Source organism: Necator americanus, chromosome I, assembly GCF_031761385.1.
Source record: "Necator americanus strain Aroian chromosome I, whole genome shotgun sequence".
Taxonomy (NCBI): domain Eukaryota; kingdom Metazoa; phylum Nematoda; class Chromadorea; order Rhabditida; family Ancylostomatidae; genus Necator; species Necator americanus.
The window spans coordinates 7174983-7202859 of record NC_087371.1 but is presented as its reverse complement, the minus strand read 5'-3'; the positions used below and the strand labels follow the sequence as shown (position 1 = coordinate 7202859).

Genomic DNA, 27877 nt, shown 5'->3' with positions numbered 1-27877 from the left:
AAAGAAGAATGCATAATTAAAGGCATCACCCCACGAATCTGAGGTGGTACGGATTTCAGGTGGAGTATTCGTATACGGGATGGGAGACTACGGAGGGAGAGGTAATTCCATCCATTTCTCCCTAATTGCCGTAAAAAACGGCCCCGAAGATACGGCTTCATTCGTTTTGGCGCACCATTTTGTACAAGAGGTTCGATTGGAGCGCGCCAGTCTTGTGCGGCGCCGCATCTTCCGGGCCGTTTTTTACGGCAATTAGCAAGAAATGGACGGAATCACCTCCCTCTCCGTAGTCTCCCATCCCGTATACGAATACTCCACTTGAAATCTACACCACCTCAGATTCGTGGTATGCTGCCTTTAAATGAAGCGAAACACACGTAATTTCAATAGAAGTCGGCAGAAACCACCAATGCCACAAACAACGACGCACGAAAAGGTAAAAACTTTATAACCTCGCAAATTCTCATATAAATCTACGTTACTCCCGTATCAACTAAACGTACAGGAAACAAACATTAGACCACTACATATAGCTTTACAACGACCAGGTGATAACCTTAGGCATAAGGCTAGACGCTGCTCATCGTCTGTACCAAAGTTGAGCCTCACGCTTTCGTTTGATTTTCTTCTGTAGCTGCAATACGCCGTAAAGCAAAGCCTGAAACAGAGAAATAATGTCATTTATACGAGCCTTAGTCCTAAAAATCCGCACATATACTCAGAATTACGACATTATATGGAACAACTGTACAATATCGGATTTCAGAGAATGTGCAGATTAGTTCCACTAAAAAATAGAATAAAATAAGGATACGAAATCTGAGTAAACATAGAATTTCATTTTTAAAAAACAATTGAATACCTCAAACAAAATATACATCAAATTATTATAAACTTCAATGAGGAACATATAAATTATTCTCATTATCAGTCATTCTTTTCAAAAGATATCGGAGATTACAAGTAAATATTCTTTACAAATGACTAGTTAGAATCACTGAACAAATCTCCAATAACACTACATTTCTTTTCATACTGAATGAACAATGGCTATAGCTACGGGTAATTCACGTAATTGAAGACGTGGTCGATTGGAATGCATGAAAAAAAAAAAACAAGACATCGTTCTCTTCCAGCTCTGAGAACAACCTTAATTCGATTCAGTAGATTGAAATCAGATAAGGAAGCAAAAATCTAACACTAATTACATTTATACTCGCATTTACCTTATAGAACCACCATCTAATTAAATTGTAATGAAATTCAGGTAAAAAGTGAATCGTACTAAAGTACTTTTAGTTTTTTAAGAGATAATGAAACAATTTTTTTTTCAAAATCACATGACATACGACAAAATGAGGCGATATTCACGTGACTAACTTCTGCTTCCGAAATAATGTGAAAATAAAAACGTTGCGTAACGATAGGCTGTAATTAATTATCTCCCTTGATAATAGAAAATGACATGCGAATATTGCAGAGGAAAATTTTGACTGACATTAAATTTTTGTTTAACGGATACTTCAAGAACAATTCTTCAAAACACAGATCTGCTCGAAATCATTACAATTCGCAAGAATTTCTCTCTTAGTTTCTGCAGAATCGGAGCCACTAATTTCTATCCAGGGTATAAACAAGTGATGAACAAAAACACCGACAATCAGAAGTATTTTTGTTGGTTTTCAGTTCAATTTCGAACATATATCAGTTTTGTGTGGCCTATTTTTAACATTCAAAAGGCAGCAAGTCTCTGCTTTTACTTCTCCCTTTCAAAAAAAAAAAAAAAAAACTCCTCTAGTACTCATCCTGGTATCGTGTACACTAACAAAACTTTGCTATTCGGCTGCAACACTGAAGCAAAACAAAAGAAGATGAATGAAGGATGAGCATAGTAGTAACACATATGGGACCCTCAAAATAAATATTTCATTTTGAATGACACATTAACATGTAAAATGGAAAGAAAAATGCCATCAAATGGGCAGCACGTGCGCAATGACTGAAGGGGCATAAAAACAAAAATCTTTTTTTTTAATGAACGTTGGCTACCTCGCCTAGATGTCGCAGTAAGAAATCTAATTCATACCTCAGCAGTAGGCGGACATCCAGGAACGTAAATATCGACGGGGATCACACGATCACATCCACGTAGTACTGAATACGCATAATGATAGTAACCACCGCCGTTGGCACATGAGCCCATGGAAATTACCCATCTAAAATGGCACATGAAAAATCAATAGACGCGCAAAAACGTGAAAACACCAGAGACGGGCTATGTGGTAAGCTAGAAGAGCAGTTTTTATTACATTCGAAGAAATACGGACAAAAATTATCGGAATTCACAGATGTAGTTGAAATTTTATGTAATCGAACGAATTGCCCGGATGCCAAGTCGGTTCACTCATCTCATTGCCGTTCCAGAAGTTCTGGGAAATACGTCCCAGTATTTTGCGTAGAAATATTTGATGGGCATAATAACGCCAGTGGATTTGCGTCACAACTCAGCTGCGAATGACATTCCAGAAATAACGACTCGATATTAAGTTAATTAACGTGGTTGTTGAGTAGAAGTAATAAACACAAACATAATATTCACTTCATCTACCGTATCACTCACTGTAACCAAAAATGACCGTCCTATGAAATAGTATTATTCAAATTCAGCTAGGCCTTTCCAGCGAATAACGATGCAAAACAGAACACAATGGAAATGCAGAGAAAAGCAAACAAAAGAAGAGAGCAGAAGAGAAAAGTACACTGAAAAAAATGAATATGACTGCAAATCAAATAAACAAATCATTTCTTTACAAAACCTAACTCCAATATCTAATTGTTACTATGCTGAATTCTTTTACGACGATGAATCAAAGCGCAACTAAAATCAACAAAATGGAAGAAATTGAAATTCCCGAAGGAAAACTGGTAGAAAAAAGCTTCCGTATTCCTTATGATTATTTGTGTTTCAAATCCATAGACGCAGCGGTAAAATCCATGCAAAAGACAACCCATTTCTTCAAATTCCAGAACGAACTCATTTCTAATCGAATAAACTAGTTTCTAACACCAACACCAAACACCGATTGCTCATTCGCGCACAGGTGTGTCAATCGATAATGATCCGATCTACGGTGGTACTAGTTTCGCTTCCTAGTTGTGCAGCTTAGTGCCTATAGTCCACTACTGCACTGCTTGGCTCCCTGCCAATGTTTTGTAATCCCGGCGTGGAACACAGGAGAACTGTTCCAGCACTGATCTTACGACGATCTGATTGAGAGACGGGGCAGCCACGAATTGTGCACCTTACATCGAACAATCGATGCCTATCCAAACAACAGATTACGTGAGCGCATCACAACTTGATTCTCGAACACTATGAAGATGAACTGAGGAGGAAATCGGGCAGAAGCGTCTTAAGTCATAAACGCAGCGACACAACGAAAGCTATGATGTCACCCCACTATAAACCCAATCGATAGCGCCCACCCCCCAGGAAACAGCTTTCGTGGTTCGCGCGAATTGCTGCGTTAGTGCTGCCCGGTGGATAGGTTGGTGGAAGCACCACAAGCTGGACAGGAAGCATCTACGAGACGGGCATAAAGTCACGAATACACGTCGCGATGGGTGCGCCGGCGAAAAACTACAGGTGAGATGCGAGTTTCGATCGATAATATTGATTGCCCCGCGAGGTGGTGACGTCACTCGTCGGCGGAAAAACACCCGCCTCCTCTCGTTCGCCCCCTTGTCGAATGTGGCCACACACTATCGGGGTACGGTGGAAGGACCTTAACACGAAGGGAGGGTGGTGTTGATTAAGTAGATCAAAACCTCTTCACTAAGTTAGAAAAAACAATATGGACGGGTTTTCGTGCTCAAGGTGGTGGATGTCTGCTTTAGATGTTTGCCAAGAGAACATGGACGGTGAAGATGTATAAGACATATAAAATGTACAGAACAGCGTTTTCCTTCAATGATAGGATTATTGGTGACGTCACTCTCGATCGATACTTGAAACTGGCGTGAGAATGAGCATAATAGGCATGGGTATACGTAGAAGATAATCGAAATCCTGGGAGCACAAACAAGTCGCCGTCAATATCAGCCACTCGTAATTAACCAGTAATTGTTAGTCGAAACACCAGAAGTCGAAAATACATTTTAAAAGAATGTCCAGAAACCACTGGTTGGAAAACGAGAATATTTTCCGCAAAAAAAGTACCTTAGAAAAAGCATTATCATTTTGCAATGTAGTGTTAAATGGTGGAATTTAGAGAAAAAAACATGAATCATTTCTAGAAAATGGAAAATTTATATCAATAAAAGAGTATATCACAAGCTCAAAACTACTAAAAATTAGACATTTCGAAAAAATATAAGTAAAACATGAAGTAAATACGTAGCAATGAATCCGAAAAAGTACTTTAAAGGACGTAAGATAGGATTAACCTAAAACTTGGTTAGAATGAGAAAGGTCAGGAACGAAAAAAAAATCGTGCAGCTGGCGTGAAAAGTGCGACATCTCCGATAAAATTAGAACAGCGTCTGTCAGGGAAAAATGTAGTTGAGGGGAGCACTCGGTGGCGGCCTTTCTTCTGGACGATCTGTCTTACTTTTTTGTCTAAGTAACTTTACTTTACATGTCATAGAACCTCTAAGACTAAAGCTTAGGCCTTAGGGCCCCGACGCGTTTGATTATTTACTTTTCGAGAAATAAGGCCGCCACTGAGTGGCCCCCTCCCAACCACATTTATCCCCGTCTGTCATACGGATATTTTGCTATTTCATGGGTACCGATACTGGAGGTGAAATCAGAAGGGAAGAAGAAGAAGGAAAAAAAGAGAGATGCAACAAGAGAAAGAGAATGATTAATTAAATGAATGGATAAATGTAGGAAAAGAGAGAAAGAGATCATTCACAACCGTTAGAATTATATGTAGCAGCCTCAGGTGTGTTTATACCGATAGGAAAGCATACATAATCTTCAAGAAAAAAAAAGAAAAAAAAAAGAAAAGAAGAATGAAGAGTAGCCTTGCACGATATCATTGATTGCTAAAATAGAACCTTTTAAGACTCCTCTAGGACCCATCAATACAGTTATGCTTATTTTTGCTTTCATAGTTCCGTCCAACCAAAACACATTAATAAATCCAGAAAAAACGATAGTAGAAAGATAATCGGAAAGCAAAGAGCAATAACCAGTAAAATAACACAATAATAAAGCCAACACACAAATAAACAAGAAAAATAAGTGGTAAAAAGTTGAACGTCATCAATGTTGACTTCCCTTTTGAAAATATAAATAGTTTTGGGAAGGATAAAAGCATCACCCACTTCTCAGATGATACCAGAGCCAAGAAAAATCTTTTCTTTCAATCAGATAAACGCACTCCAGCAGAAAAAAAAAATTGGTGATATGGTTGAATAAATCGCAATCAAATTAAAATTTTCCTGCGGACACATCACGGATTACGCAGCGTAAATACATATATCTATAGTCGGGTCAAAACGACATGAAGCATGGTGCAGTTGCGTAAGCGGTTGCACTCGAAGCGAAGCGGTGGAGGTAGCGGTTGGAATCGAAATGGGACCATCGCGAACTGCAGCAATCAACGGTGGTAGACGGGGTCCTCACTCGACCCTAACCGTTACGCTGCCGCGCAGCGCTAGTGCAACTGCACCGTGATTCATGTCGTTTCGATTCTACTACACTCGTTTCAGAACTGGAAATGTTTCTGCAACGAACGTTCAGATCCCGCAGCGAAATGCAACTGCACTAAGTTTCAGTGAGCATCGTGTGGTTTCGCCTCCATCCTGTTATCCTCCCAAAAACAAATATATTGGATACATGCATAGGGGATTATTCAGGGATAGATGAAAATTTTGGAATGAACCTGAAGTAAATTAAAATTTGGACCGGTAGTATTAAATAACAGAGCATTAAGTATATGGACAAATAAATAATTAAGTATTAAATACATAAAAATTCAATTATAAACAACGATATCAAAAGTAGAAAATTTCTAATTAGAAATATTCATATATTCATCACTATAAGGATTTCTAGAACATAACCGTTAATGTATTTTAAGGAAATTCCCCGAGTGATTCTGATGAAAATATCAGAGCTGGAAAACTGAGCAAGAGAAAAACAAAAACAAAAACAAAAGCGAATTCCTCTTCGAACAATATCTTTCATTTCAGTTGGAATTAATTTACGACATCCACTGGGAGAATGATGAATTATTAAAAGGATATTGACTAGCAAAGGCCTAATCCGGGAAGAATATTCAACTTTCAAGAAATCGACTTCATTTCTATCCTTCCAACGTCAGTTAACTTCACTTAAGAAATATTTTCACTTTTGATGTGTTTTTGATGCGTATGATGTATGGTGATATATACCATAATAAGAACTAGACATACAAAGATACAGTAACCCTCGCAATTACATCAATCACCTTTGCAATTCAATGTGACATTTTTCATTCTACTGACACCGCAACTAACATTTTTTGACCATTTGCATCCATGATTTCTAAAAATTCTTCTGAAAAGCAAAGCAAAGAATGCACGTGATTTCACCATTAGCAGTGTAACAATTACAGCATTTATATGTCAGACATTTGTCAATAGGAAATCGCCATCGATTAGTTACTTCCGCACCCAATAAAGAAAATCGGACTTCAGAAAATCAATGTTCCTTTCATCTTTTTTCCAATAAAATCTGTATCCAAACAGTGGTAAAAAAAAGTCTTCACATATGACTTTTCAAAATTTTATCTCTACTGCTAAGAAAATACAGTTATTTTCCTGAAAATCAATAAATACATCGAAAATGTGCCAACACCTCCCTGAAATTCAGAGAATTTGAAAGAAAGCAGCGAAAAGTTACGATGAGACCCGTGAATAGTTTTGATTTTTCAGGTTTTTTTTTTGTGTGCTCTACTTAGAGGCGAAATTTTATGTTTCATTCCAATTTTATTATTTGAATTTTGTCTTATTGCAACATTTACGGATATGATGACGTTAAGCCGCAGACTCACATGTGAATATGAGTTGCATTACTACTCAGAACTGCACATAGGTACAAAAATAGGAAAGTACGAAATATCCAGTGGTTTACAATTAAGTAATTTGGAGAAATGACCTATAACAACCAAAACCAACAGCGATAAGTTGTTTAGAGTGAATTTAATTGCTTTCAAAAAGACAAGGTAGTCAGGGTAACGTTGAATTGTACTCCTATCAATAGCAAATAGAATGCAGTCATTCCTCGTTTGATTAAAACTGACGAGCAGCAACTGATATTGGATTGAAAAAAAGAGAACCCTGTCTAACAATTAAGTTCTAACCAGCAAAATATTAATAGTTACTAATCAAAAAGACATGGAAGCGGTATTTTTCAGAAATTCAATACAAAAAATCAAAAATTCAGAAATTTTCAGCTTAGTAATGTCACCGGAAAGATGTTTCTACTAATCTGATCTCTAGATTCTACCATAATATCCAGAAATTACTTTCAAAATGTTCTGTGTATATCAGATGGATTCACTCCTGCAGAAAAAAAAAGAAAGGAAAGGAGATAATCTACAAACGTCCTCAAGCTTTTCCAATGACCTTGTGACAATCCTTCCGTAACCGAAATAAACAAGACAATGAAACCTTTGAAAAAAACCTTAGAATTTCCAAATGAAACAAAAAAATCAACTTTTTAATGAGACGAATAGCGACAATGATGTGACGTTTACCAAAAGGATAAAGAAAACTGAATAGCTCCTTGCTAGTAATGTCCAAAACGCATTTGGCAAAATTCCAAATTTCACAGCTTGTGCATAACCTCCGCCTTCGGTCTTACGTTCAGTTCGATACAAATCTAATCAATCAATCTGATTCTCCACAACTTCATATTTAAAATCAAAAGTTACATTTCTTGAGAGGAATCTAAAAAAATCCTTTTCCAAGTAACTTCCGTAGAAAACAACCATTTAATTCTCACAGAAAGATTACATACCGGTCCAAATTGAGTCACAAACTCGTGTTTTTGTTGTTGTTCTAGAATCAAATTTGACAAACACTGTAAGTGGCAGTGAACATTCATGAAATCGCGTCTACGTGACTACAATCTTTTAACTTTTTAACCGTAAAGAAAGGAAAGTCCTCTATCTCATTTCTTTTGAAAGTGCAAGTCAAACTAACTTGTATTCCTCTTTCAGAGTTCATAGATAGTGGAAAATACGTAAAGAAACAGAAGAAAAAGTATATAATAGTAGATAAGGTTAGTCATAAACCTCTATCTGATACTCCTAGTACAAGACATTAGAAATTTGTCGATTAGCTTATTTTACTAGCAATTCACATTATCTTACACATATATAAATCAGAAGCTAAGGTCACTACGTTAATTAACGAAAAAGAGAGCCGGTACTCCCGAAAAAGACATGTTTGACGATTTCTTACGCTGAAAATAATCTCCCCTTCCAAAATAAACAATTTGTTAATTTCACTGTCAGCTATAACAGCACCCTTGCATGGCTTATCTGCAGGTTTGTAAACCTTCAGGCAAACCATGCCTGGAACGATGCCTTCTGAGTGGGCCGAAATCCATAATTTTCGTTTTATGTCTCCTATACAAAGGACAAAAGAATAAGGCGAATGGCGTTGATCAATCCCATTCGTGACACGCGCATACGACTTCAATTCAGAATCGTTGGGGTCCAGGATTGTGTGTGCAGCGTCTGCAACGGATAAAGGGCATGGTTGACTCTAAGACGGTTTCGAACCATCGGTCGATCTTGCCGTCAAAGCGGAATCTTTTACCGACTGTGCTACACCCGCCCTCTGCAATAAAAGCAGAATGAATAATTCGTCTAAATTTATCTTCACAGACAACTTTGATACCAATTTATCGACATGGTAAATATGAAAGGCTCAGATGACCCTAAAAAGGTTTCGATCCATCGACTGTTGAGTTGTAGCCGCTGCTCCTACCGATTGTGCCGCACCCGCCTAAGCTCTTCTATATTAAAAGAAGCGCTCCGCGTTAATAATTTAAGGAGTTCAAGAAGGGCGGTGGTTGATCAGATTAAATTCAATTCAAGAAATCGCATATCGACAAGAAGCACATCTCTTAATTTTTCCAGTCATTCATGGTTTTTTTTTTTGAGATTATTTTCATCTTCTTCGAGAAACTTCACTGAGTGGCACGTTTCCCGTTCATGTATGAAAAATAAAGCGGCAACGGAGGCTTCCAAAGTCAATGAAGCTGTAAGTGCAAATGGCATTTTTGTTCTCCATAACTCTGCAGCGTGTGTGCTGCGCAAAAGAAAAAGCTTGCACTTTTTTTCCATTGGCTTTTGCCACACGGTTTTCCTGGAAGTGTAGTTACGGTAGCAAAATTAATTTCTCGAAACTTCTAACGTTCTGATATTTATTTGACACAATAAGAAAGATGGCCAATTTTTAACTAGAGCTGTTGCACAGTCATTTTCTTGAGAACGATAATTTGTTATCGCGAAGGTACATACTAAAGCATTCTCAAACGTGGCTGAGAAGTTCTGCTCTACGTCACTTAAAACATGAATCGTTTGATCTGATCATTTTTTTTAACCTTGAAATTTGTCTTACCCACATTCATAGTAATACTTACAATTAATGTAATTTATCGGCAGGGGGAAATAAGTTATACAAAGCCCTGAAGATTATCTTCCCGCATTTGGCAGTGTTTTTGCATTGAAAGATAACAAAAAGAAGGAAAGAAAAGAAAAAGAAGAAACAACAAAGCACTGGTATAGTTTCAAAACTTCACTACATCTATTATAAGAATCACTCCACAACAGACAAGAAAAATGTGAAAATGTATGCAAAAAAAAAGCTGAACAAAACTGATTTTCTAGATTTGCACTAGTAGGTCGAGAACATAGATACGATAGTCGGAGCTCCCTCTCCGAACCCCCTGGAGCATTCACCTGAGGAGGATCCGGCTCTCCTCTATCGCACCTATGGTTAAGAAGAAGGAATCGGAGAACGAAGAAATTTCAACTTTTTTCTAAATAAACCTTGTAGGATTGTTATAAACATATCTTAAAGGCATCACTCCACGAATCTGAGGTGGTACGGATTTCAGGTGGAGTATTCGTATACGGGATGGGAGACTATGGAGAGGGGGGTGATTCCGTCCATTTCTTCCTAATTGCCGTAAAAAACGGCCCGGAAGACAAAGCTTCAGGCGTTTTGGCGCACTATTTTCTACAGGGAGTTCGACTGGAGCGCGCCAGCCTTGTGCGGCCCCGCATCGTTTTTTACGGCAATTAGGAAGAAATGGACGGAATTACCCCCTCCCTCTCCTTAGTCTCCCATCCCGTATACGAATACTCCACCTGAAATCTTCACCACCTCATATTCGTGGGGTAATGCCTTTAAAAATTAAAAGTTTCTGGCGTTAATCAATCCGCTTGGGATGCGCCCCCACGTTCACTTCAACTCAGAATCGTTTGAGGTTCACGAACGTGTAACTGGCCCATACAATGACTTGAGGGGGCTAGCCGATGTCTCAAGTCACTGTTTTTATCCTCCCAGATAAGTCTGGCACCAATTTATCGACCCCGTAGGAATGAAAGGCTTGGTGAGCACTAGGGCGGATTTGAACCTCCGATCGATTGTGTAGGAAGCTTTGTCCTTTTAAGAATTTACATTGTGAAAATGATCCAGCTGCTTCACCTACACTATGCAGCGCCACCTTACTACTACAATAATTTGATCTTTTGGGGAAATTTTCGAATAGTTAACAATCGGACTTTCGAATATTCATTAATTCGTTCTCAGGTATGCATCACAGGAGCTAGTGAATCGACGCTTTTTCATGTTTTAATTGTTTATTTCTAGTCTCAGTTTCGACCTCACCGAGCGTCAATCATGTGACCGGGCCATTAACTCACAACTAGGCGCCCAACAGATTGCTTGGACAATTGCTTATTTAATTTACTCCGGGTACTGGCTAATGAATCTGACCACACTGCCGTCGGAGGTGTTTGGAAACACGTCCACCGGTGGAAAAGACATAATCAGGAAGCGCTCTCTCCCTGGATATTTTAATAGCAATAAGTACGGAATGACGACTGCCACTTATTTTTGTCCCCTCATCGCCACTAGCACCAAAATTACGCTCATCTCATTACTCTGCGCCGGCAAAAAATCAAGGATTAGAAGACCAAACGCTGTACGTGCACGCATGCAACTGCTCTCACGTCACACGAAGTGAAAGATGAGTTGAGCATAAAGGGCAGCAGAACCTGCACAGATCAAACAACACGTGAAAAATCATTAATTCATAAGACCAATGACTTAAAACTGTTGTGTTCTGACATCCATCAAACATTTTTATAAAGATGTTCATGTCTCCCTATGCAAAGCAGTCGAGAATTGTACTACTCTTTAGTGCAGTCACGCTGATGGCGGACTTGCCTCAGGTAGAAAAAAAACGTTGCTATGATTGTCGGATGAAAAAAAAACTTTGGTATGATTGTCGGGTTCCATACAACTCAATCTACACCCTCTATCTGTACTTTCCGCTTCAGCGATCCTGAATTGAATCATCACGCGGACACATACATCTGGTTGATCCCAAAACGAAAACTCCTGTACGACGGCAGTTTCTTTTAGTTTCCCCATAACTTCGCCTTCCACCATTGATCCGTACCCGAAAACAGTTACTCCAGAAGATCGTGAGAAAATACAACGTATGGCAAAGAGGAATGTAACAGCAGCATCTACAATCATTTGAGAACAGACTGATCTCGTAAAGAACCGAACCGTATCCGTTTCGGAGGATTTCGTTCAGAAATACTGGTCAGATTAATAGGACGAGAATACAGCTCCGTCGCATCACGGCGTACTCACGTGATCTGTTCACGTGCAGAAATATTGATGAATCGTGGAAATTTGGGTTGCAAACTCGTTGCGCGCCTCAAAATTGCCACGCATAATCCTTCGATGGTTAATAGTAGAGACTCCGATTACTTAGAGTTCTTAGGAATTTATAGGGAGTAATGCTCAGCACGGAGTCTCAGACCACCTCAGGGACCACATGAGAAAGATCAGAAATACCTAACACAGGAAGAGTTTGGCACTTTTCCCGAAACTCGAATTATAAATCTATATTACGAGCACAGAAAATGTTGGTAAAACCTTTAGGATTATTCCAAAAGCAAATAGCTCTTACAAGTTCGAAACCATGATAGAGAAATATCGGCAAGAAACTTAGCTAAAAGAATAGCAGAAGGTTTAAAAAAAACGAGTGCAGAGCGGAATGCACAAAAAAAAAATTGCTGGAGAAATTCCTCACCGAATGGCAGCCGCTCTCTAGCACTATGGTTGTCATTGCAAAAGCAACGTTTCTTTACTACTACTACTCACCAAGAACCTGCAGTTCACCTGGGAAAGACTTTCTGACGAGATTTCCTCACAATATTTCAAAGATGGTATTAAAATGGCAAAGTGTGTTTAAACCTCAGAAATGGAAATGACGGCGTTTCCCAACTTTAAGCAAAGAACAGCAGCAAAAATGGAATTATGTAAATCTCTGGGGATCTTTAGGGGAAGTTTTGAAAGCCATTGAGTTGGTAAATGGATAAAAACAATCAATAAAAGGGAAACGAAAACAATATATTACAATCAACTGTTCTTTTGACGATGGAAAAAGTCAGGCACGTACCTAATGCAAAATAAAAGTGCAAGATATGAAATTAAGTTAGGACATTCATTAACCTTTACGATTCTGAATTGCAGCCGAAGTCGAAAACATCTGCATCTCCTGAAGGGATTGATCATAGCTAAAGTCTTTTGTCTCTTCACCTTTTATATAATTCAGTTGAGACAATATTTTTAAAGTTGTTACGAATGCATACAAATCTTTTCTCTCACTTAAAATTTCCAGCAAGAGCGTGAAGAAAATATTCTATGCAAATAGGCTAATATGCATAACAAATAGCAGTATGAATCTCAAGGGGAAGGGAATGAAATAACAAGAAAGGTCTTGAAGGGATCGTGACTTTTCGCTCAGAGAAATGTATCAGAACCAAATTTTTTTGCCTTTAAAAGAACAGAAAAAAAAATAGAAATGGATGTCAAATATAATCATCAAAAAAAAAAAAAAACGCCGACATTGGGACCGTACAAGAGTCATTTGGGCTATATTGTGGATTTCTAAATTCCACTACGTCTAGAACACAGAAGAATCAAACAGTAGTAGCTTCAGTGCAGCACAAAACCTTTCACTTTCAACTTAAGCCACCTGGACACATGCCAACCTCGCGAAGCAAGCAGTGCTGCTCAGAAGAATAAATTACTTTCATTTCTTACCGGCAGTGAATTCAAAATATGCATTTTCTCGCACATGAATGTCATTTCTTGGCAAACCTCAACCAGCTATAAGAGGAAAAACAAAGTTCACCAGTGTAAAGCAACATATATGATGGATGAGCATCGAGAAAAAAATAAGAAGCGTACAAATCATAAACTCCACTGTGAAGGAAAGTGGTCACGTTAAACAAGATGATCATTCATTTCTTTCTCTCTGAAAACGGAATTTTGCCCTTAGCAATCTTAGCGATCTCCTTAGCAATGCAAAATTCGCAACAATGACAAACGTTTTCGACAAATTCTTATTCAAATAAACTTCATCCTTATAATGAAGAACTCTTTTTGAAGAGCTCGATCAAACCACTGGAAATACAACAAAACTAGTTCATTTTCGAGACGTACTGAATCTTAATGAAGAAAAGGAGGAAAGAACGAAAAGTAGACATAATGTTAACAAACAAACTCCTAACAACTAAACTAAATTGTATATATGAAAGTAAATGTAAATATAAAACGTACAAGTCACTGAAAGGCAGCATCGACCAAACCTATCGTTCTTCTATTATGTATTAACCACTTCAATTTTCGTACTAAGCTCCACAGGTATTCGTGAAACTGTACCCTTCTCATTCAATGTCAGGTCAGCTTAAGTGTTACGATTATGATTTAGAGCGATTACCATACAAAATTTTGAGTTACAATACCGCAGTTCAGTAATTGACAAGAAAATTTGAAAGAATTAAATAACTTAGAAGTAACATTCCATCGAATTCAACAGTTTTCTACCGCAAATACAAGGATTATATATCCGCAAATAATGCTAAAATACTGGGACTGAGCGCAATTGTGCAACTGTTCCCACTGATGTGAGCAGAAGCATATATTTGAAACCCACCTACTTCGAATCAAGTGATGCTCTGAGAAGTAGTTTCATGTAAATTGTCTTAATTGTGTTTTTTTTAATGGAAATGAAAACTTGTCAAAATAAGTCCACCCTATATTTCATAACATCTATGACGTTAAACTGATTCATAATGTCTGCATATGAACATGATCTCTTAGCTTCTAAATTAGATTCACTATGAAGGAAAAGTAACAAAATAGTGGAAGGTGAAGAAAATAAAGCAGCTAAGATGTGACAATACGTTTTCAATCAATCCTTTAATTTCAATGCTCTCTGTTCTATTCAGCAACAAATATGCAACTTAACGAAGTACTCACTTAGCCTCTGGCATCTGATCGTAGACTCTTCGAAGCGCCGGGGCCATTTTGTTCGTTACAGTCCCAGCAACGAAAATTAGGTCGGTCTAAACGTGTACAATTGGGTACAATTGTGCGAACAACGGAACATTTAATTAGCCTTATAATGCGCAAACATTTGACAACCATTCTCACAAAAAGTACAACGAATTTGTATATTTGAGCATCTAAAGCAGGCTAATACGGTATAATTTTCTTCGTATATGGATAGAATGGAAAACGATGGGTTCGTATTGATAAGAAAGAGAAAAAAGAACGCATAAGGTAAAGCAACATTGTGAGAAATTTTCTCTCATAACATACAGAACTTCAACCAACAAAAATTATTAAATTGAGCAGATTAGAAGAATTTGTAATACCTGTCTTGGAGAAGCTCGGAATACCACACCGTAGCGATCCATATCGTATCGTGGAGCAGCGAAATGCATCATTTCAATGGCACAACACGCCAAACCGAATGTGAGAGGCCATAACGACGTACGTTGGACCATATTCATCACATCATCAATTCGAGCCATTGCATATTCTCCGGCAGATGATGTCTTCACGAATGGAGTGCCTAAAAGGCGCAGATTTGAAATGGTTGAAGAACGAGATAATCTCATATTTTACGAATTTAAATACTACTTCTGAAGAAGAATTTTGCAACAATAGCATTCGAGGATTCTGTAAGCTCTGCTACTTTTTTCTCGTTTCCAAATTTAGAAGATCATATGAATACTAAAATGCTTCGTCGGACAATATCCTTGTTGCACAGATAGCGATTAGATATCGCTATTTTCTCCTTTAACTAAATTTTGCTCTGAATTAGTTATAATGACAAAGTACAGAGCTAAAGCTCACCTCAAAAATATTGTGGAACAGAGACTCAATTCATTTTAACAAACCTTCACTTCAATTAAAAGTAGCAAGACAAGTCAATGAGCAAATCCTTACACCGAGGTATCATTCCTTGGAAAAACAAAAGGACGTTCCGAAAAGAAGAAAAAGAAAAGAAAATTCGAGCAGCGGAAATAGTTGTCAGATCCTAACAAGTGCTATCTCGTGCTCCATGTGGAACGAAAAAATAAACAGTGAATTCTCAAAAAATTACGGAGCGTTTTAAAAGTTAAATTTTTAAGTCTGCCGAGTGTAGTCAAATGAAAAATGTTGTTCTTGCTTCGCATTAGTGAAAATCGGGTCAGTGATGGTGGTTCACTACCTGTACCAAACATTTATAAATGTTACAGAACTCGTCGATGAAGTAATGCAAGCTAATTACGGTTTTAAAATTTAAAGTGTTTGTTCAAGCACCTATTTTTACAGTAACTCAAACAATTCGATGACACATCGCTTTACCTGCTGATAACCTCAATACCGACAATGACGATTTCGAAATCGAGAGAGCAATGCCTCTGTCCGGGTTCTGTTCTTCGTTACACAAAATAAGTCAACTCTAGTCAAAATAAGCCCACGTATAAAAGAGAGTTTGAGGTGAATTGCTCTTGAAATATACTCTTTTCATAAGAACTCTTGGTTAACACCGCAAGTGGCTAGAATGACTCATTCTGTAGATTACAGCAATATTCTTATAACTTTTAAACATCAATGCTTAAATTAGCCTAGAATATTCGCAAATGAAAGGAATCTCGTGCAAAACTGTTGTTTTTACCTGAGAAGTTCATTTTGTTTTAATTATTTGTTTCTAGTATAGCAAGATACAGATCTTATTCTATTCCAGGTTAATCTAAAGAAACTTTCTGCTCTAAAGATAGCAACATCTTTACAGACCTTTCTGGGTTAGATTTGGGTAAGGCTAGGGATTAGAATAATTCCACTATTCGAACGAAAATCTCAACCAAAATCTAAAGGACAAATCGATCAACCGTGAAATCATGAAAAGAAAAGACTTATGGTGCAGGAAATTCACCTGTGGTAGCCATTCCCTTAGGTGCTTCACCTGGTTCCGTGGTAACGCTTCTTACGACAAGCTGACGCGTCGGTCGCGCAACTAAAGTACGCAGAGCCGACAACATGCCTGAAAAAGACGGGGATTTTTTGGTAAACACTGTCCATCTAGGAACTGATAGCAAAAGTCCTGCACCAAAAACACATATTACAACTTGAAGACAGGAACTGAAGTCGCTGGGTATAGAAAATCCAAGAAGAAAAACAAAAATACCAACTACAAAAATACCAAAATACCAACTTTTTTTGATTTTCTTGAGATGTAGCCAAGATTGTTACAGACCTTTATTAACAGCTAACGTTTCGGCGTTATCACCTTCGTGAGAGCTTTATTTGTTGACCTCATGGTAATGTAACAGACCACCACATACCAACGAAAAACAAATTTCGTCGTTTGCATCTCATATAAGTGATTTTGCACATGAGAATATGAAGGAGTTGCAATGAAGAAAAAAACAAGTTCTCAAAAACATTTAAACTCTTTACAAGTAACTAAAACTACTCTGTTTGAAATCCTGAAATTTGTTAGAATGATTCGGACCTAGGAAAGCTCAATAAAGTAAAGGAAACGAAAACGAAATCCAATTAATATATTTTGTGTTATTTGCTAATTGTGTATTTGTGTGAATTCAAATGTCACAGTAATCGTTGGAAAGCAAGAAAACGAAAATAAGGTACGATTTTTGTTAGGAAAAACGACAAAGTTATCGCCTTTTCCATCACTGTGGGAAGTGATTTCAAAACGTTTTTTTGTTTGGAAAAACGACGAAGTTATCGCCTTTTTCATTAATATGGTAAGTGTATTGATTTTTCCCCGACGCGGGAAAAATTGGAACAAAACACTTAACAGCAAAACAAAGCATACGATAATTGAACCATCAAATTCTTCCCTGTTGGTATGCTCAAAGTATGAAAAAGGGGAACTGAATACTGTTATCAAGAAAAAAATAAAGGAAAAAAGAACGAGTTTCGAGAAATTTCTCCAAAAACGTAACATCTACTATTCTAATGTTGTGTGTAAGAAAAAAGGAGAAAATAACAGCAAACATCATGTTTCATCCTTGATGAAACAGATGGTAGTTCTTGACTCAAGTTGTGATCAGAAAGAAAAAAAAAAGAAAAGAGAAAAAAAGAAATATAATCATTCAGCAGTTTCACAGAAAAAGGTCACCACCAGTACCTGAAAAATCGCGGAAATTTCCTGGATTTAACGAAGAAGGCTCAGTTGTGCTAAGAAGAGATATACAATGTTCGAAACTAAGACATTACTCTCTCGCCGACGTTGTTCTTGCGTCAACTGGACAAATGTACGAATAAAATTTGTTTCTGGAAGTTATGAACGCGTGGCATAGATAAGTTTACCGAATTCGAAGAATTCGAAGAATCAGCAGAAGCGAGCGTATCTGAATCCGAAACGACGATGCTCGGCTTCAGCAGGGCGCGGATATCGATCAGACGGCAGCGATCGGCGCCGGCACGGGGTTTAGCGCCGTCGGCGGTTGTGTCGTCTGCGACGTCGCCGCGCCGTCGCGTCGCGTTCTCGGCGCCCTCCTCGGCCGGCGCTCTCTCGTCGGCACTCCCGCGGCCGGCCAGCGCCACCCGCACACACCGTTTCGAAGGAGAGCGAGCGAGTCGTCCGTCTGTCCGTCCGTCCGTCCTCCGTCGGTCGGTCGGTCGGCCTACGTTGCCTTCATGCTGCCTGCCTGTGTGTGCATGTGTGTTGTGCTCGGTCTGTCGTCGTGCCCGAGAGGGACGTTCGAGGCGCGAATCATCGTCGACAACGAACTCCTGCTGCAACGACGACGACCGCGGACGATTCGCTCAACATCCACAACTCCTGCCATTCGTATTCGATCCATTCGCATTCGATCCGATTGCTGCTGTATCCACCACCAGCAACCTCATCCATTCACTATGTTTAGTATTCGTTTATTACAACCACATATATAAATCCTGTGAGGTGTTCTTATCGTATTCGTAGCGAATGCAAACGAATTGCTACTTTGTCCATCGCTGCTATCATCGCCGCATGTTTTTTTTTCCTTTTTCATTTCGGTCATTTTTTTCTCTTCTCTCCTCACTTCTCCTCTTTTTTTTCTGACATCAAACAACACATTATTGGCTAATGTTATTATTGGTTGATACCATCCAAAAATTGCAACTAATTCGAACTAATTTGGTGCTGCACTTTTGATTTAAAGCACGTGCATACTATATAATTTTTTTTTCCTGTGAGTTTTTCATCATTTTGACACAGCACCACTTAAAATCTTTCTTTTCAAACGAGTTTCCTAACGACGACGACGATGACGGCCACTGTTTGCCTCAAAAAAATCGCGTCATGATTTCATGGTCGTGTATTTTAGTTCTAAAAGATGTGCTTTTTATTCACATTGCTCCTATTAATGGTGTTAGTATGAATGGTGCGATTCTTTTGTTTCTTGTTAGATGTGCAGTGTAAAGGGCACGACTAAAAATACGTTACGTTTGAATTTTTGACGTTCCCGCTTACATTGTCCAGTCATATTCCGGTTGCGCATATCATACTTTGCTTTTAGAGATCAACATGTTATTCGTAAAGGTCAGTACAATCGTATGATCGCTGGAAAAGTATTTAATTGAATTATTGAATTTTCCGCCATCATTCGTATGTAACTCATCATCATTGGAATTTTGAAAACCTCCATCGATCCCTCAGGTCTTTTTCTTTCACCTTTAAATAACAATCTTCTTGTCTCGAAAATGAAATTATGAACAAGATTGTTTTGCAGAGAAATTGCAGGGGAACTTAAACGGACTCAAAAGCGAGGATTTTTCCTTTAATTCTCGTAGAAAAGATGTTCATCAAATGAAAATTTCCAGTTTTTCGATTTCTTTTCATTGTTTTTTCCTCGTTCCTAACTTGATCCACTTTTATCTGCGTCAGGCTCCGCATTTTCTGCGGCAAAAAAAAAACTCTTCGCATTCGCGACGTCAGCGGAGATTAAAATCCAACGGTGTCTTTCTTCTCGTTTAGGTTGCCGTCCCCAAAGATGTTCCTGGTATTATTTGCGTGCGTTGAAGTGCTGCTATTTTTCTGGCTTCTTCCAGTGTTTCCAGTTGAAAAAGAAAATCCATAACTAGCGCTAGGTGCGCTTTTCTTTCACGGCTATGAAATGACTAAGTATATGAATTGTCAATAGCGAAACTTATAAAGAAAGACGTCACTTCTTTGTTTCAAGAAAACCCGGAAAACCGACGAATGCAGTCAATGTAACGTTTTGCAAAGGCGAATCTAATGAAAAACCATCTGCAGACAGTTGCGAAAAAAAAATAAACGATCGATTGCCTAGTGTAAATGTTTTGACGCCGTGTATTATTATTATTGCGTACTGTAGAGTAAGGTTGGTGTTTATCCTTTCGTGTATGTATATATTGGCCTCAATTCATGCCAATCGAAAACAGTTACAGCGTCGATAACCACCGATTTCTCTCTACGCCATTATGTTCAGACTCAAACTAGTCACATATAGTTAATGCGTCCTTTTTTTTTCTAAACTGACTCCACCTATGCTGATAGGAAAATGTTCCTTTTTTTGCTCAACAAAATTACAAATAAAGCTATGTAGTTGTGATGATTTTATAGTTTGAAGATGACAGCTGTTTCCTGGGTTTAATTAGGAGCAATGTTAGGATTTTTTCTGAAAAATGTCCGGCAATAGCAGATGATTTCGATTATGATTGTTCTACAAACCAACAAAAATCTGGAGAATCTTCTCCGGATTTCCTGAAATCTGGAGTGGATCTGAGGGATACCTCCTCTGACTGTGCTAAATATTTCTTTATAATGTTTCTCATCTGTCTGTAAATTGCGTTAACTTATTCTAGTTGTTTTTTTTTCAAGCATTTCCGCTTTTTTCGTCCGATAGGCATTAAAATGTCCCTAATGGAAAATTGACGAGCACCAAACATCAGCGAACTCGTCTCGGTTTATTGAATGTCAAATAGCACTTGTCCTCTTCTATGAATACTACCATTTTCTCAAATTTCAGTGGGGGGAAGGATAGGAATTCATTTTCTACAAAAAATACCATATCTGGTATTCATTTTGTGTTACGTTAAGTTTTATTTTTATTTTTTCTTCGAATTTTCTGATAAAGAATTGTCTACAAAGACACTTTTATATTTCTCAGTGGTCTTTCCTACGATGCATGAGGGAATGCCATTGTTTTTTTTTTTGGAAATTTTTTTTCACACCGAAATAGATGAGAAATTTGAGCCGTCAAACGATGTGTTGAGCCACACTATGCTTTACGATTTTGTTAGTGGCGTGAAAACAACCGAAATTGTTTCCGCTAATTGTTGAAATATTACCAAGACCGTTTTAGTCATTAACCAAGCTACAATTTGAAAGAAAGGAGAATTTCATACTCGAAATAGAGTTACATCTTACTTTACGAGGCGGTTTTTTGAAACTTGTTCATCCGGGTGAGCGCGACGGAGTGCCGCAACGCCGGTCAATCTCTTCTTCACACTCATTCCCTATTCACTACGTTCTCCTCCAATCGAAACCGCATCGCGATCGCTCGTGGTTGAAGAAATTCGTCGCCGACTATCATTCGTTTCACTTAATCACATAAATATTCTTTATTTCATTTTATAGATCCGAAAAAAAAAAAACAAATTTCTGTGCCAATTCAGTTCATATCCTCGTATTTTTGACGACAAAGAATTTCAACTATGAACACGAACGTTGTTTTCGTTACCACAGTTGTCGTTCTCTTCTCTCCACCTGGGCGGTGCGTTGATGGCTCCAAGGAAACTAGTTATTCTTAGCGATTCCGTCGTCCTTTTTGGGGTTCAGTACCCGTAATAGTCCACGAATAGTGATCTTATACCTTAGAAATAGTGTTCAGCAAATAATTGAAGAAATAAACTGATTATCTTCAGGATTAATGGATATTTGAGAGCGGGGAACGAATTTTCTTCCTTATCTTCCAATAATTCATACTCAAGAATCTCTTAGAATTTTTATTAATCTCTTGCTTTTGATGAGAAGTAAGCAGCTGACGAATAAAATTGGGTTGAATGTACTTTCCATGTTTTTTTAAGGTCCATTTTTCACGTATATGTTTTCCGTGGAATTGTATAACTTCAAAAATTCTGAGGGAAATTCCCTGACCGTTTCTCTGAGTACGTAGTAATCGCATGCTTATAAAAAAAATCATAAAAGCTTGCTCTACAAAACAGTTATGCTACAGTATTACGCTTTGTAGATGTGGAGATATCTTGGGATATCACTTCACACCATTGTTAATGGAAAACTTTCTTTTTCTACATGGATATTATGTTTCTCTTCAAAAAGGGAAATCCATCAAGTACCTCTATCGTTTCATAGGTTGGTTTGTTTTCGCTGAAAATTGGCGCACGATTTTATTGGGACTTCCCATATTTTTCTTCATTTTTCCCTCTTAATGGTTTTCCTATCGAAACTCATATAATTCACCTTATGTATGTTTATGTATCATTTATCGACATTTTTTTTCGAGTACTGTATCTTGCTATCATTGCGTTGTTATACCGGAGACTTGACGTTCGTATGACGCGTTTCCGATCGACATCTCTCGATGATATAGCAGTTTTTTTCTGAGGTTTCTCAGTTCAGTCGTCTCTTCCGTTCATCAATATCAACTTGAATGGTTTTTTTAGTGTTCTTCAGAGCGAAAAGGCTCGTTCATTATAGGCGGTCGTCGATGAAAATGGTTCCTGAACCCGTGGGCGCTTTGGCGACAATGATCGCATCACCCGAAGCGTCACCATCGACGTCCAGGGACGAGTGTTGGTATATGGAGAAAGCGGGAAGGCTATTCGGCTACGATGAGATCATCGCGCCATGGGCTACGAAGCGCTATAGTCTATCGATAGAGGGGTAAGTACTCTCGCGCAGTGAATGTTTCCGGTTTCTATCGCTCGCCACATCGTTGAGCTCGCACGGACAACACTGTGCATGTGCTTAAGCTAGGGGTGAAAAAAGTTGTTTGTTTACAAAAGAGCGTTTTGTGTGTTTTACCTCAGGAAAAACTCTTATTTTCAGTCAATTTTCCACGAATTACTGGTCTAATGCATAATTGTTCGAGAAGTTGTTACGAAAAAACGGACTTAGAGGATGTTTATCATATTTAGGCATATATAAATCTGAGAAAATTCATAAACCAGTTGCTTGAGCATACACTCAGTAAAGCCTGGGGAATGTATCGAGTTCTACTTCCCTATATGTGGGAAATCTGCCGGTGTCAGCAAATTAGGCTGATCCTTACCCCTGTTCCGTCGTGGTTCTGATATAAGCTGCTTTTCATCAAGAGCATCCTTCCTGCCACTACTTTGTTTTTTTTTGTGGTATGGAAGATGTACGACCGCTGTGTCTGAGGTATTACTGTCTGAAGTTGATGCGCATTGCTATTTTAACTTCTCTACTTTCGAAAACTGCTGCTAAACATCAAACATTATGGGTTAAACAGTACTTCGAACAGTTATTTTATCCTCTCTGTAATAAATTTTGCATTACTAACGTAGTGACTGTTGGTGTATCATTAGAGCTATCGACTGCGTATTCATGCAGCATGCCGTTCTCATTTTGTGTAATTTCGCGAGATGATGAGAGCATTCAGCAGTCTAGACACGTGAAAATATCCCTTTGAAAATTTGTATATACAACATGAATCATCAAATTCCATAATCTTATAAAAGAGAGAGTAACAAGAACGATTTGATTCGAGTACTTTCTTTGTCCTAGACGTTTTTTGATGTTTTTCTTTCGTCAAACAGCGACGTCTTATCTTTTCATACGGTTTTCAAAAATAATGTTCCTTTTTTTTGGAATTTTTAGCAGTCGTAGGAAAAGCAATCTTTTGCATAATCTGATTTCCAGCTGTATTTCATCGGGTTACTATCTGGTTACTATCCGTAGCTTCAAAACTGTCTTCATATTAAAAAAAAAAACAGTTAAGTTTTAAGATTTGCGAACTTTTCCTAAAGTTTTAAGTTATTTTTGCAGTTTTTCTTCAACAGCTTTATTTGTTTAACAAGTATACTATTGCGCAGTGATTCATTCCCTTTATTCTGTTTGTTTTCGTTATTGTCGAGGAATTTGTGACATGAGCAGCTAAACTTCTTTTTTGATTTGTTTTTACTTTCTTTTCACTTTTAAAATTTCTAAACTTAGCCTTATGATTTCTGGATGTTTTTTTTTTGTTTAGAACTTCCCGATGGTTAAATATTAACAACGACACACCTTAGAGTGATAAAACGGTATCGCTGCGGATTCCATTGCGTTAAGTGGAACCGAGAACGTTCTTAAGTAAGCAGAATTCGAAGAAATCGAATATAAAGTGCAGCACAGAACCACATAACATTCCACAGAAGAAAAAAAAACATTTACCGACAGCGTTAAAACAGCGCTGTCGATCGCATTGTTTACTATTTCGGTGATAGTAATCGATTTGTTACGGGCCTATGTCTCATGTTGGAGGCAGCTGTGAGACAGTGCACGCAGATACGAGACGCTAGACACAATTCCGTTTATTATTACGTCAATCGAAGTGTTATCAGCGCTCGACGCTGGTCCTGATTTTTGATATTGGATTGAGATTTTGGGAGCTGACGACGGTAGCATTTAACGGATAAATTTCTCCGAACTCATGGAATTTACTCGAAAAATGCTGAAATTTTGAACAACGCGCAGGATGGTGGTGGTGGATGTGAGGCCACCGTGGAAATGATGAACAATAAATCTTCAAAACGACCTTCTTGCGTCAATGACGTTTTTTCGATTCTTTGATTTCAGACTACACGAAGAGATAAAGGATATCTTCCAATGGTTACGACCATGCGGATTAGAAGAGGCAGTACGGTTAGAGGTATTTCGAAAGGTTTGTCTTGAGAATTGTTTGATTTTTTTTTTCGGTTTTTTAGTAGTTTCATGTTGTTGTTGTGCTTTCTTCTTATCATATTGTTATTGGTAATTTTCGACTTTGTCGCATAGTGTCGGAATTGATAAAATGACCTCATCAAATGATTCATAGTTCATTTTTTAAACTTTGACTTATTATTTTTGCATCGTTATTTGCTGTATCGATACGGAATTGTTCCCTTCCCACTTCTAATTACACTTAGATACAGTAAGCTCTCATATCTAGCTTTCCGGCTTAGTGGATAATGTGATTAAAAGTACAAAAGTACTCAGTTTTCTGATTCATAATTGGAAAAGAATGAAAAGAGCCTGCTTCACCGTAACCGCTTTAATTATCATCAGCGCTGCACCTCCGTGTTTACACGGTGAGCGTATCCCATGCAGTCGATCATAAACTGCTCTGTACATAGCTGATCACATACGTTCAGAGTCTTAGATTGAATAGTGAGAGCCAGAAATTCCCAGCATATTCTTTTTCTCTTTTTCATTTCTTAAGGATTCTTCATTTTTTGACCTAGGCCCGCGTGATATCATCAAATTTTCCCTTCTCGTTAATTCCGCCGCCGGCTACCTCTTCATTAACATTCACTCCGCACCTCAACTTTTCGTCGCTACCATCGCTATAAAATCAACACGTGCATCTTACGGTCAGCCAAATTAAGGAAACAGATCTTGGGAGTACCTGTTGCTGAGAGGCTCTGACGAAGGCGATAACGACGAAACGTTAGCCGTTGTTTGTTTAATAAAGACGATCAATACCAATCTTGGCTACAGCTCAAGGAAATCAATTAAAACTATCACCAGTAAATCTAGGTTTTCTTGATCCGAACTCTTTGATTCCACACTATGGACTGATCGCTTCTAGAATCTATTTAATTTTTCACCTTGCTATGAACATTTTGCATTAAAAAAAAAATCACAGCGAATAAAATCGTTGCGTTTTGCAGGACTATTTCCGTATTCTTAATTCATATATCACCTCTCCCCCTCCTCCTTAGGCAAAGTTCTGTTGCCCAAACGAAAAAATGTGAGAAAAAACCTACCAATATGGACGATGGGTTGTCCGATGCTTCCGTGTGAATCGATCGATATATCCCTATAAAAATTGAACTTTGTAACTATATAACTCGCCCTGTGAAAGCATCTGCAAAGGTTTGTGTACAATTTGTTGATCCGCTGAAATTTCTTTCTGGGGATTGCACGCATGAACAAATAAGCAGATAAATTTTCATATATTTGCGATGATCGTCGGTATTTATCTTGATTCTTATTCCGAGAGGATATTTCACGTTTAGCCAGTGTTTTTACCACATACTGTGCCGGAATAAGTTTTTCAAATATATGTGACCAGATTCATGACGACTGTGCATGGAATTCAGAGAAATTTCGATCGAATAAAAACAAAATACGGAGGTCACTGAATTGTTCACGTACCGCGAGCGTGATCGAATTTTTTTGCTCGTTACAGGAACGTGTACGGAATGAGGCTGGCGAGCGCGAAACAAATACGAATGTCGTGCGCGTCAACCAAGAACTCGTACACTATTCTTTCAAAAAAAAAGTGTCTGATTGATTTTGTTTAGTCAGCGTTAGCCTAGATGGTGGTTAAGGCAACTTAATCTTTTGATGACAAGATGTTCAGACGTGTGTTTGATTTAAAAAAAGGCCAAGCCTGTGTAATTCACGGTGCTCTTTTTCCTTTGTTTTTCAGAATTACATCTTTTCTTTTGAACTCACTATCGTGTTGTCTAGCAGATGTTAACTTTGGGTGAGGGATATAATTTCGTCCTCTCTTTTTTCATCTTTCTCCAAGAGTACGGTAAAGAATCTAATGAATGATGTGAATTGCATCGAGAGCTTAAATGGAAATAACGTAGTGAATCTTCTCTTATTTGAAGAGTTTATTGTGGTGCATTGTGCATGAAAATCCTTCCAAAATCTACATCCACAGCATACATGCGATAGTCGGAAACGGTGCTCCGACCCCCTTCACTTTTGGACGGTTGGCGAAGGGATGCTCATCACTCGAGCTGCATCCGATGAGTTAGACCCACTTCAATTCATCCCCACCTCACCGAGGAGGATGCGGCTCCTCCCTATTGCATATATGATCCAGAGAAAACTCAGTTTGGCCGAGAAGCGTACACTATCCCTGACGGGGTGTGTTCTTAGTGTAACCATAATCCTTTGTTTTCGATGAAGTGAGCTAAAAATTTATTGGTATGAAATTAAAGCATAAGAGACGAGATCCTTTTCACACCTCTCAAATCAGGCGAACCGTAAACGCGAGTTCTGTTTCGACAGTATACATATAGAGTCATAACAACATGAAGCACGGTCCAGTTGCGCATGCAGTGGGTTCATTGCTGCGGTTTGTGGTGGTCCCACCTCGATTCCAACCGCTTTCTCCACCGCGCCGCTTCGAGCGCAACCATTTACCCAACTGCATCGTGCTTCCTTTCGTTTAGACGTGTAGTGGAGGATAATTCAATGGGATAACCTCTTGAAAAATATTTTGGTTCCATCACAGATGCGTGTGGTACCAGACGTTTCAATTTCCACTTAGGTGTAGAAAGTGTGCGATGCTCAAATAGTAACGAAAAGCTTAAATATTGTTGTAGACGAGCACTTGTCCTTTTACTAAACTAAGTTTTATTTCTAGAAGTTTTTCGGAAAAAAAAAACAGAAAACGAAGAGTTAAGGAAAAAGATGCGACATTTTTTTTCGGAAATATGTTGAAATCACATTGCAGTGTAGGAAAAAAAAACCTTGAAAGTTGTCAAAAACGAAAACTCGACTTTTTATAGGACAAAATTTTTCCCCCAGCTCTTGCATGATCTCCTTTGTGTTCCGGAACCTTCTGAAAAATTGCATTACGGATATATGGAAGTCTGTTTATTTGTTTATCCAAGCGAGTCCCAGGTAAAAATCTCATCGAAAATAAAACAAGTTGAGATTTCCCTCTATTTTAACAGCAAATTTACTAGGATCACTGATTCTGTTTACACGCAAAATTAGAGTTTTTATGTCCAAAAAAGAAATTCTAACAATTTTTTTGTCTTGCAGAAAATCTTCGGATAATTATTAATGTTTGGCTTGCAAACTGTATCAAGAAGCGAAATTAAGCTGGAAATCAGTGTATTTCTTTAAGAAACGGAATAGTTTGATTGTTTTATTGAACTGTAACGCGCGATTTCTCGGTACCTGAAATAATTTGCCGGCAACAACCATCGCAAGTTTTTTTTTTCTAAAAAAAAATACCCTGCAAATAGCATCTGAGGGTAATTCTTCGAGCGATTTCTGGTCTGACAATCAAACTGGCTGAAGACTCTGAGAAATTAGCGCTGGTAATATTTCTCCTTCATT

The 27877-nt window shown here is 38.2% G+C and overlaps 2 protein-coding genes across 4 annotated transcripts in view; one reads left to right on the top strand and one right to left on the bottom strand.

The window, feature by feature from the left end:
* Window positions 1-580: 580 nt before the first annotated feature.
* RB195_004770 (uncharacterized protein) lies at window positions 581-18472 on the bottom strand (the record flags this gene model as incomplete). Of its 2 annotated transcripts, XM_064182757.1 has the most annotated exons (8): window positions 581-658; window positions 2087-2216; window positions 14578-14663; window positions 14976-15175; window positions 16526-16633; window positions 17744-17793; window positions 18173-18294; window positions 18350-18472. In XM_064182757.1, 8 exons carry the CDS (start codon window positions 18470-18472, stop codon window positions 581-583), a joined length of 897 nt encoding a protein of 298 aa, XP_064034024.1. The 2 variants fall into 2 exon arrangements, with proteins under 2 accessions (XP_064034024.1, XP_013297108.2); XM_013441654.2 differs by lacking the exons at window positions 17744-17793; window positions 18173-18294; window positions 18350-18472 and having other exon boundaries at window positions 16526-16631.
* Window positions 18473-22301: 3829 nt separating this feature from the next.
* Window positions 22302-27877, top strand: part of RB195_004769 (uncharacterized protein) — a gene marked incomplete at both ends in the record, with an annotated part of 53208 nt that continues 47632 nt past the window's right edge. For both annotated transcript variants that reach the window (XM_064182756.1, XM_064182755.1), the window contains 2 exons: window positions 22302-22471; window positions 24386-24470. In XM_064182756.1, the coding sequence (XP_064034022.1) occupies window positions 22302-22471; window positions 24386-24470 (255 nt within the window). The remainder of the gene's footprint in view (window positions 22472-24385; window positions 24471-27877) is intronic.